Source organism: Lissotriton helveticus, chromosome 11, assembly GCF_964261635.1.
Source record: "Lissotriton helveticus chromosome 11, aLisHel1.1, whole genome shotgun sequence".
Taxonomy (NCBI): domain Eukaryota; kingdom Metazoa; phylum Chordata; class Amphibia; order Caudata; family Salamandridae; genus Lissotriton; species Lissotriton helveticus.
Genome location: NC_136072.1, coordinates 7,250,153 through 7,262,719, shown reverse-complemented (window position 1 = coordinate 7,262,719; position 12,567 = coordinate 7,250,153). Strand labels below are relative to the sequence as shown.

The window sequence follows — 12,567 nt, the reverse complement described above, 5'->3', positions numbered from 1 at the left end:
GGGCCATTGTTGCTCGTTGCTCTCTGCAGCCACTGAAGCTCATTACTGACTCTGACTACTGACCCTTATTACTGCCTGGGGCCTTTGCTGCTCGTTGCTCTCTGCAGCCACTGAAGCTCATTACTGACTCCGACTACTGACCCTCATTACTGTCTGGGGCCATTGATGCTCGTTGCTCTCTGCAGCCACTGAAGCTCATTACTGACTCCAACTACTGACCCTCATTACTGCCTGGGCCATTGATGCTTGTTCCTCTCGGCAGCCACTGAAGCTCATTACTGACTCCAACTACTGACCCTCATTACTTCCTGGGGCCATTGATGCTCATTGCTCGCTGCAGCCACTGAAGCTCATTACTGACTCCGACTACTGACCCTCATTACTGCCACGGGACATTGATGCTCATTGCTCTCTGCAGCCACTGAAGCTCATTACTGACTCTGACTACTGACCCTCATTACTGCCACGGGACATTGATGCTCATTGCTCTCTGCAGCCACTGAAGCTCATTACTGACTCCGACTACTGACCCTCATTACTGCCACGGGACATTGATGCTCATTGCTCTCTGCAGCCACTGAAGCTCATTACTGACTCCGACTACTGACCCTCTTTACTGCCTGGGGACATTGATGCTCATTGCTCTCTGCAGCCACTGAAGCTCATTACTGACTCCGGCTACTGACCCTTATTACTGCCTGGGGCCTTTGCTGCTCGTTGCTCTCTGCAGCCACTGAAGCTCATTACTGACTCCGACTACTGACCCTCATTACTACCTGGGGCCATTGATGCTCGTTGCTCTCTGCAGCCACTGAAGCTCATTACTGACTCCAACTACTCACCCTCATTACTGCCTGGGGCCTTTGCTGCTCGTTGCTCTCTGCAGCCACTGAAGCTCATTACTGACTCCAACTACTGACCCTCATTACTGCCTGGGGCCATTGATGCTCGATGCTCTCGGCAGCCACTGAAGCTCATTACTGACTCCGACTACTGACCCTCATTACTGCCTGGGGCCATTGATGCTCGATGCTCTCTGCAGCCACTGAAGCTCATTACTGACTCTGACTACTGACCCTCATTACTTCCTGGGGCCATTGATGCTCATTGCTCTCTGCAGCCACTGAAGCTCATTACTGACTCCGACTACTGACCCTTATTACTGCCTGGGGCCATTGATGCTCGTTGCTCTCTGCAGTCACCGAAGCTCATTACTGACTCCAACTACTGACCCTCATTACTTCCTGGGGCCATTGATGCTTGTTCCTCTCGGCAGCCACTGAAGCTCATTACTGACTCCAACTACTGACCCTCATTACTGCCTGGGGCCATTGATGCTCGATGCTCTCGGCAGCCACTGAAGCTCATTACTGACTCCGACTACTGACCCTCATTACTGACTGGGGCCATTGATGCTCGATGCTCTCTGCAGCCACTGAAGCTCATTACTGACTCTGACTACTGACCCTCATTACTTCCTGGGGCCATTGATGCTCATTGCTCTCTGCAGCCACTGAAGCTCATTACTGAATCCTACTACTGACCCTCATTACTGCCTGGGGCCATTGATGCTCATTGCTCTCTGCAGCCTCTGAGGCTCATTACTGACTCAGACTACTGACCCTCATTACTGCCTGGGGCCATTGATGCTCGATGCTCTCTGCAGCCACTGAAGTTCATTACTGACTCAGACTACTGACCCTTATTACTAACTAGGGCCTATTGATGCTGGGAGTTTGAGTTTTCAACCAAACAAAGTCTTGAATTAAAATGGAAAAATCATGCAGTGATGAAACTGAAAATATGGAAAGTTTTACCTTGTTGGCTGGAGTTATGATTGCTCGGTTGATGATGTCGTTCTCATCAGTCGTAATTGGACATTGTTCCTTTCCCCTCAATAGGGTCAACAGAGCAGACAGGTAGATCCATCGCACCTTCTTCCTGGAGTAGGTTTTAAACTCATCCTAGAGAGAAGACACAGGAGAGTCAGTCCATGGTCAATGGGCAGCAGAAGTGGAAGTAAAACTCATAGCAGTTGAGCAATGCTCTATTGCTTTCATCACCAACCCACAAGATGTAAGAAAACCTTATCATAGAACACATTTAATATCCACCGCTTGAACATATGTCCTCTTCCTCAAACTCCCCCAATTCTATACTTCACCTCCAAAGCATCTGTTGCCCCATTAACCAATGCACAAGTTACTTCACAACAAAAGAGCAGCATTAAAAAGAAAAGTGAAAACAGTAGAGATTAAGAAGATGTCTTTTTACTTGCTCCCAGCTGAGGAGATACTTACTGTGAGTTGAGAAAATAATGGACTTCTATGAAAGCAACATAGTTTTACATTTTGATTTCCCTTAGTTAGGCACCTTTATTGTAGGGAGATGGACTTAGTACCAGCAGAAAGCCAGCTACCGTAGTGTGTGTAACTATGAAGTGGGAGTTCAAAGTTGGAGAAGTTAGACAAGGCTTCACCTGGAGCATGGAAGCTCATCTCATTCAAGGGTCTGCAAATAGCTAGGGTCTCATGGACAACATATACTTAATGAGAAGTAGAGAAGAATAATGTACATAAGGAGTGATCAAGCAATGAAAGTAGGATTACCTGCAAGTTTTGAAAAATGCCAAGGGGGTGGGGGGGGGGGCTAGCTCCTCCAAGTGCAGCGTAAAGTTCTTGATATTTACTACATATGCGACCGGCCTCAATTCTTCCCATTCAACCCATGAGCAGATTAACTGACCTGGCTGGATTCATGGACATCAATTCATCGAAATGTCAGGGGTAGTGGAAGTGACATCACACGTCAGTTCAGCTCCACTTTCACTCACACACACATACTTACACATACCCACAAATTCACACATATACACTCTCTCACACATAAAACTCTCTCACCCACAAGCACACACACACAACATACATTTAAAAGCTTTTTTTACGTGCCTGAGCTACCATGGAAGGGCATATTCCAGCTTACTGTACTCCATTTTTATTACACTATTACTGAGAAATATATTTGATATATTCACTATTAGTGTAATAAAAAAACTTGAAGAGAAAATAAAGAGAATTAAATTAAGAAATAAAAATATAAAAAAGCTGCCCCTGTGCTCCTGGCACTGACATTACCACTTCAAAGGCCTGGGGTCCAAAGGCAGTGCTAAGGGTAGCAAAAGGCAAGTCAGGGTCGCAGCTGCCACCCCGGGTGACCCCTAAATGATGTCGATGGCAGGATTGGTGGTCTTGCAGCAGCTAACAGTGGAGATATGTTTGCCTGATTCTAGTGCTATGACAAATCCCTAACACAACAACAAAATAGCTAGCAGTAACCAATAACACAGGACAAACCACTGACCTTGGGTTCCGGAGCATAGTGCTATGGGCCATATGTATCATCAAACAATTTTAAGGAATCGCTATTTAGGAAATGCAAAACGGTATGTATGTACAAAATCGCTATTAAATAGCGATTCTTTACCATTCCTAATTACCCATTCATTTCCATACGCCAGGAGGCCCATAGGAATTTCTTCAAGGGTGCAGGGGTGTCTCAAGAAAACACCGTGCTGCACCCCTGAAAAAGACATTTGGGGGCATATGGCGCACATACATGCCCTAAGGGCATGTATGGGCGTCATATGAAACATTTTGTTTTTTGGAAAAAAGCTTTTTCAAAAGAATTCGCAAATTACCACCAACTAGAAGTTGGTGGTAATTTGCGAATCCTTAATGGCATTTTTTGAATATTTTTTGTTTGATACACTGCATTTAAGGAATCGCAAAATTTGCAAATCCTTCAGTGCAATCGCAAAATAAGGAATTGCAAATTTTGCTATTCCTTATTTTGCATCAAACATGTTTGATACATACCATTTGTCAAATTAGCACCTTTGCGAATGCTAATTAGCTTGATACATATGGCCCCAAGTCACCTCGTCAGGGGTAGTAAGTGCTATATGAATGTAATTACAATTACAAGAGTGCAGCACATATAGAAGTAGAAAATCATCATTAATTATTCATTGTTTATGTGCACACAAACAATCTTTAACCCCATGCGCGCTGCGGGTTTTCCCGCTGTGCGCTGACTTTTGCGAAAAGCCGCGGTTCATGACGAGCTCAGCTCGTCATGAGCGTACGACAGGCGTAACTCATGACGAGCTGAGCTCGTCATGAGCGTGGAAGGGGTTAATGGTAAACTGCCAGAATGCAGCACACATAGAAACAGCAAAAACGAGGAGAAATACAAATATTTCTCCTTGTTGTGCCAATCTAATGCTTACTTTTGCATGGCATTCATTTTTGGCACTCAGATTTAGAGATTCCTGTAAATCAGGGGCAATGTCAAAAAGCAATGAGCTTTGTGGTGGAATGCCCAGAGCAATACTCATTGCACCAGCGGCGGCTCGCATAGGGCGTGCTGCGGGGCGGTGGGGGGTAGTAAACTCAGACATACGACGAAACGGAGGAAAGTAATTATTACGCTCCTCCGTTCCATCGTATGTCCGAGTTTACTACCCCCCCACCCTGCCCCGCCCACGCACCGCCCACCACCCCACAGCAAGCAATATGCGAGCCACCACTGCATTGCACACTCCTTAGATGCAGATACCTGTGAGGATGGGTATAACATTTACAAGGGGTGTTAAGCCACAAAAAGTAGTTTCAAGTCACTTTGTAAATATGGAGCAGGGCATTGGGCCACTGGAGCGTCGTCTGTGTGACATAATGCCCTTGTAAATATGTACCCTGGTTCTTGAGACACATTGACAGTGATTTGCACCTTCTACCCTGCATAGGTGGAATGAGAGAGCCAAACAATACCCAGATTACTCTCCAAGGTGACACTATCCTGTTGTGCATCCAGGGGGTGCACTGAGATCACAACACGCCTGCCAGATAGTAATACGTTTTGATTTTAAGCAATGGAGTGTTAGAGTGATTCTACTGATCAAAGGGATTCCACTCATGGAACTGAATATAAGAAAGGTGCTTCTTTTAAAACACCAAAATAACTCAATCATACCAAAATATGGTAAACTTTGAAAGAGCTAGGGGTCTCTACCGATATAATAATATGTTTATCCCAGATTTAAACTATTTTAACTTCTAGGGTACGGTTTGGCAAAATGGGGGAATGTACATCTGATTTTAGGGTTATGCGTGGAATTAGACAGGGTTGTGTTTTAGCCCCCTTTTATTTTCTTTATATATTAACAACGTAGATCCTTTTTTATAAAATCTAACTGTAGACGCCCCAACAGTTGGGACGCGTCCCACGCCAGTATTATTATATGCAGACAATGTCGTCCTAATATCAAGAACGGCAAACGGCCTGCAATGCCCAATAGAAAATGTTGCCCTGTACATGACTGAAAAGGACTTACAGTTAAACTTAAGGAAAACTTTTGTAATGACATCCGGGAGCAACTGGTCTAAGAGTAGACCAAATCATGTGGGCGGGGTTACTATTAACAGAGTTTTATCTTTTTCATATTTGGGAATGCTTTTTAACAACAGTGGTACCTGGAATATGCACTTACCCCCAGATTCATCAAAGTCCCGTTTTGCGAGTCCTTAATAGGGATTAATAAGGAATCGCTATTAAGGACTCGCAAAACGGTATTCATGTAGAAATCGCACAAATTATAGCGATTTCTACTGCCTCCTTCTTTGCGATTCACAAATTGCGAATCGCAAATAAGGAATGGCATCCCCATTCATTCCTTATTTGCGATTCGCAATTTGCGAATCGCAAATAAGGATGAGATTTCAAGGGTGCCAGGAGTGTCCAAAGGACACCCTGTAGCACCCGTGAAATGCTCATGTACACTGGTGTTGCGCACACACATGTCCAAAGGACATGTGTGTGTGTAACATACAACTTAGAAAAATGCACTAAAGTACATTTTTCTAAGTTTTCGCTATTTACCACGAAGTCAGATTTCGCGGTAAATAGCGGCCCCAGATTGTGAATTCGCAATTTTTAAATGGTTCATGAATTGCATTTAAGGAATCTCTAATTGAGATTCCTTAAATGCAATTCTTCACAAATTTGCGATTTCTACAAATGCGATTTTTGCATTTGGGATGATGAATCCCAAATGCAAAAATAGCGCTCGCAAAGGGCCAGATTCGCAGAATCCGGCCCTTTGCGAGCCCATTTACCTTTGATGAATCTGGCTGATAGAATCTAGCAAAGTGAAATATTTAAGAATTACGGAGAGTATTTTTAGATTTCCCGGGAAAATAGGAAATAAACCCATATGTGAAATTCTTGCTCTGTACCGGAGCAAATGTGTCTCAGGGGTCTGCTATGGGGCCGCCATCTGGGGGAGAGCTAATATCGCCCCCAACAAATTCTAGAAAATAAGTTTTAAAAAAGTTTATTGGTTGTTCCCAGCTCGACAGCAAACGACATAGCTCATCAAGAACTGTCCGTATCTCATCTAAGCGACACAATAAACATGGCAGCCCTTACCTTTTGGCAAGGGGTATGGATTGAAGATGAAACGAAATGTACAAAAGATTTAATTACGGATTGCCTGGCCCTTGACCTTAGCAGGAAAATCCCTGGTTAGAGCACATTTATAACCTGTTAACACCTTACAAAGTAGATTTCGATCGAAAAAAACCCTGGGCCTCATTTATGAGGCCGTGCGTCACTTTTACGCCGCCGGTGCGTCACTTTTTGTGACGCACCAGTGGCGTAAAAAATGCGCCTTGTTGCGCCATAGTTACTAAGTGACGCATCTAGGTAGATGCGTCACTTTGTAAACCCCTGGGCCACAATATATCAGCGCCAGGTATAATGTATGCAGGGGGGGGCGTTTTGACGCAAGAAAGGGTCATGGAAGTGACGCAGTGAAATCTATAAGATTTCACTGCGCCACTTCTAGGACACAAATGCGTTCATTTTTTACGCCTGCCTCACAGCAGGCGTAAGACTGACGCAAGCCCTTTCACATGGGGCTTGCCCCATGTGAAAGGACACATTGCTGGAGTTGCGTCACTTTTGTGACACACTCCAGCAATGCGTCACTTTTGCGCCATACAGATACGTCAGAAATATTGACGTATCTGTAACTCCTTGCGCCATGATGCGTCATACTGTAAATATGACGCATCATTGGTGTCGCAAGGAGGGCGCAGTGAAAAGTGACGCATCGCTGTTTTCACGCAGCGATGCGTCACTTTTCATAAATGAGGCCCCCTATAACTTATCCAGGATCACAGAAAAAACGACCTGAAGCTGGGATACCTTAATGCTAAGGATTATGAAAGAGAACGAGAAGTCGGTCAAAAACACAGTGTTGTTTCTTACTGCGAACGTCCGCTTAAGAGGGGCACACAGTTATATGTAACGCTAGTAAGGAACACCCAACATAAATGTTATTTGACTAGGCTAAGGCTCGGCACACTAAACTATATTTTAGCATTCCCTAGAGTGGAAAAGTGGTGTCCGAAACGGGAAAAATCCTTTACAACGCGGTGTTTACACCGCGCAACCTTTACGACGCAGCCATTACAACGCAAGTCATTACTACAACTTGCGCTGGATGGCCCTCTTGGTTAAGGAATAGTTAGATTTTCTATACCAACACCTTCCCTACTGTTACGTGGAGTTGGAATAGAAAATTAAATTAATCCTCAATCCAGCTCCCTCCAACGCAAGTCCTTGTAACGACTTGCGTTGTGAAAACCGCGTTGCGATCAAAAAGATCGCGTTGTACTGACATACATCCATCCCTAACTCCCGAACTGCCCGTGCAATGGTAAGTCTCCACAATCCACGCTGCATCTTATACTTTTTTAGAGCTTTTATAGGGACAATTGGAAATCAGTTTTAAGACCCCTTTTTTTAATCAAATATGGTCCTTTATTACAAATATGCGTTTAGCCTTGTATGCAGTCTGGAAAATGTGAAAATCATGAACTTTGTTATCCAATTTACACAATGTGCAATCAGGAAAAAAAAGGATTATTCACATTTGGATGCACTGGTTTATGAAAACTTTGATGATCAAATGTAGATTTGTCCTCAAACCTTTACATTGATCTGTAATGGCATTCCGCACTTTATGTATTGTACCGATGCATCCGACATCTGGGCGCAATGTTATATGAAAACCCTGTAGACCATGTTAGTGTTGCCTCCAACCTTTAATTTTGAAATGTAATGGCACTCTGCACTTTATGTAGTTCCTATATCTGGACACAATGTTATATGAAAAGCTTTTTATATAGTGGCACTTTGCGTTTTATGTATTCCATGCACCAGCACTTTACATTCTTGTATCCTTATGATATACTGATAAATTTGCACATACTTCAATGTACTGTATTATGCTATGTATATGGATATCAGCTCATAGACGCGGTGAGAAACCATGGAACATTTTGTTTCTTTTAACTAGTGGATTTTAAAATTCAGTTTTTAAAATCATGATTGTGTTACTATATAGGAATGTTTAATTGATTTGTTTTGCTTAGTATGCTTTTATGGTGGAATTTCTTGCACTGAATAAAGCTGATTTTGACTTTTGAACTCAAGAATGCACCTCCCCCTCCCTCTCTCTTATGCAGGATATGAAGGCGTATTTTATTTATTTATAAAGTTTTATATAGCACGAACATGACCACCGAGGGTATCAGTGCGCTTTACAGAATATGCAGCAAGGAAGGGTATAGGCAAACATATAAAGTCAGCAAAGCTAAAAGTACAATATTTTAAAAAATGACCAGCAATCACACCAGCAGATCCTCTCGGCTACAAACAGCAGCTGTGAACCCCAGGTCAAGTGGGGAAGGTGGACTGAGGCAGAGATGTCTTCATCAAGAGTCCACTAACTTCCATTTTAAAATGACAGTGGAAGGGATCACTCTGACTTCGGGGGGGAGAGAGTTCCAGATCCTCTGCTCCATGCCTGAGAAGGCTCGATTGTAAGTCTTTTTTTTCTTGAATTTTTGTGGTTTGAATAAAAGGGTGCTGCCACTCCTGGAGGCTCTTGTACCACATGAGAGCTCCAGTTTCCGGGCGAGGTACAGCGGGGTCTTGAAGTGGATGGCTTTGTGTGTGCCATGCATGCAATTTTCAGCTGTATCCGAGCTTCATACGGGAGCCACTTCAGACCCAGCAGGTCTAGAGAGTTGTGGTTGTATTTTTAAGTCCCCATGAAGAGCCTAGCAGCAGAATTGAGGGCCACCATAAGAGGGGCTGTTTTCTCTCTGGGCAAGCCACACAGCGTTGCGGTGCCATAGTCCAGCTTTGCGATCACTAATGCTTGCGCTTCAACCTTTAGGTCATGGGCAGGGAGAAAGGGTTTGAGCCTCCTTAAGATGCTAAGGTGGAAATTTGCTCCTTTGGTGAGGGAGCTGATGCGCTTTTGCATGTTCAGACTATTGTCTAATATAATACCAAGCGAGGATGCTGAGTCCACGGGGTGAGGTCTACAATTGAGAGCAGCAAGCTGATTCAGTCATTGTTCCATGACCGGGGATTGCTTGTGAGGTGAGATTAGGAGGAATTCTGTTTTTAGGGCATTTAGCTTCAGGTGGTTCCGTGTCAGCCAGCTTTGTGTTTCCAGCAGGACTGAAATGAGGGACTGAATGTACTCAGTGGAGGCGATCTTCAAGTAAAGTTGGGTGTCATCCGCATACATGTGGTAGTAAATGCTGGGTGATTTCAGAATTTCTGTTAGAGGCTCCATCAACAAGTTAAAGAGTTTGGGCGAGAGTGCTGAACCTTGTGGAACCACCAGCGTAACCGGTGCAGGATGAGACAAGGATCGGTTCACCTTGAAGCGTTGGGATCTATTCAGGAGGAACGAAGAGAACCAGTTAAGCACCGGCCCAGACAAGCCCATCCTATGTTCCAGGAAATCAATTAGGTTATCGTGTTTGACAGTATCAAATGCTGATGAGAGGTCGAGAGGATCAGTAAGCACGACTCATTATGGTCCGGCATTCTTAGCGCATCATCAACAATATGCCTTAGAGGCGACTTGCAGCCAGTGTATCTCTCCGTCATATAGAAACCTGAGTGGGAATCAGACAGGGTGCCTGTGCTATTAAAGGAAGAGAGAGTGTTCAAAGGCTGGAGAGGTCTGAAACCAGTTCTTTTAATCTTTTAATTTCTAAGGTCTCATCGAACTGTTGCCAGAATCAAAACAACAAAATGGGAAAAGCATAAAAAGGGAAAACTGAAAGAAAGGTCTTCTGTGCTCCCAGGATCTGTCAGCATTGGGGCTGCTTTAACCCTCTTGCAGTTCAGGAAGGATCAGAAAGTCCACCCATGCTCATGATCCCTTCTAGGGAAGGGTTTCTACTGAGTCCTGGTTTCCTCACCCACACTCAGAGATCCCTGCCCTCTAGCCAGGACTGCGCCCTGCAAAGACCCATAAATATTTGCCAAACACCCTACTGGACGTCTTGTGCTTTGTGCATCTCTCAAGCTGTCCCATTTCCAGGAAGAGTCCAGTAAACAAGGCCCCTACCGTGGTCCTGAGGAGAATGACGTCAGCCTCCCTCAAGGTGCAGGGGGTGCAGGTCGCCCACACCTCCCACTCCGGCGTCCAATAGAAGAGAAGGAGCAGGAAACCAAGGGACAGGAAGTATCCCATGATGCACAGCGCCCTCCTCCAGGGATGCTTCCTGTATCCAAACAGCTCCTGCGAACAAAAAGCACAAACAACAGGTCATTAAAGTGATTGACTTTGAAGGGGTTCCTCCCTCTTTGATGCTTTTATTAAATAGGTGATGCACATACAGGCTTTTTAGCCCAGGGTGGGTATCAATTATTGTAATTTTATGCTTTTAATGCTTGCATTTGCTATGGTAACTGGTCCCCAAAATCTGTTTTCACTGTTCGGGCTGCAGCCTGGTCTCTTAAGAAAATGCTAAATTCAGTTAATAGATAATTTCAAGTTGAAATGGTAATAAATAATTGATAAGACCAAAATCTAATTTCTAAACAAACAGCAGTAATCAGTAAAACAGAGAATTTCTATATCAGAAGGTTGATTTTAAAAAGCAACCAACTCTATAATACACCTCCTCTGAGCATAGCGACTGCAAGCAGGTCAACAGTATTCTGCATTTGTTTAAACTGCAGCTTCATTAAAAATGGAATTAAAAATCCTCTCAACAAGTGCTTATAGTATTTACAAAAGAATACAAAATGTAGCAAAGTTTTAGGGTAAGTTTTGTTACAGGAACAGCAATTAATACCAATAACATCGTATTGTCCAAGCAGGAAACAAATGGGGATATGTACAAAGAAGTGGCGGTGAGAGGTGTTAACCTCATGGGCATAACGCCTCTCTACGCCACTTCAGAAACAAAAGGATGAACCATATTTACAAGAATGTGGTGCAGCCTTGCATCTCCCCCTGCGATGGTGCTAAGTTTAGCACCTTAGCGCCAACTAAGGCACCCTTGCACTAGAGTGCAAAGGTGTCTGCCTGCAGGGGAGGATTGGTTATATGCAGGAAGGTGTCTGTTAGAAGCGGCTGTCTCTAGTTGGCAGAGGTATACACTTCTGACAAATAGGGACACACCTTTTCTAGTCAGGGTAAGGGGATCACACACTTAGATAACCCCTGCTCACCCCCTTGGTAGCTTGGCAAAGCAGACAGGCTTTTCTCAGAGGCAGTGCGTTAAGCATTTATGACCACATACAGTAATAAAGTGAATACACTACAAATGGACACGACACAGTAGTATTATAAAAATAAGGATATTTATATAAGGCTTAGCACAGGACAGCGCTCTACTCAAGAAACCTACAGCGGACCCCACCGAACTCAAGAATTACCATCCCATCTCGCTCCTCCCGTTCCCGGCCAAAGTCATCGAAAAGACCGTAAACAAACAGCTGGCCGCCTTCCTCGAGACGAATGGATCCCTCGACCCCTCACAGTCTGGCTTCCGAGCCAACCACAGCACCGAGACCGCCCTCATCGCTGCCACCGATGACATCCGAACCCTGATGGACAACGGAGAAACAGCGGCCCTCATCCTCCTGGACCTCTCCGCGGCATTCGACACTGTCTGCCACCGCACCCTAGTGCAGCGCCTCGGCAACATCGGAATCCAGGAGAAGGCACTGGAATGGATCACCTCCTTCCTAGACGGAAGAACACAGAGAGTTCGCCTACCACCGTACAAATCAGAGGCCACCGAAGTCATCTGCGGCATCCCTCAAGGATCCTCGTTGAGTCCCACCCTCTTCAACGTCTACATGAGCCCCCTCGCGGCCATCGCACGCCAACGCAACCTCAACATAATCTCCTACGCCGACGACACCCAGCTGATCCTCTCCCTGACCAACGACCCTGCCACCGCCAGAGCCAACCTGCACGAAGGGATGAGAGATGTAGCCGAGTGGATGACGACCAACCGCCTGAAACTGAACTCAGACAAGACGGAGGTCCTCATCCTGGGCTCCTCACCCTCCGCCTGGGACGACTCCTGGTGGCCCCCCGCCCTGGGCACCGCACCCAAACCGACGGACCACGCACACAACCTGGGCTTCATCCTGGACTCCTCCCTCTCCATGACC

General features: G+C 45.1%; 1 protein-coding gene across 1 annotated transcript in view; it reads right to left on the bottom strand.

The window, feature by feature from the left end:
* Window positions 1–12,567, bottom strand: part of LOC144792071 (putative cation-transporting ATPase 13A4) — a 238,349-nt gene that overhangs the window by 135,123 nt on the left and 90,659 nt on the right. The window contains 2 exon segments of the mRNA XM_078666918.1: window positions 1,818–1,964; window positions 10,502–10,675. Coding sequence (XP_078523044.1) covers window positions 1,818–1,964; window positions 10,502–10,675 — 321 coding nt within the window.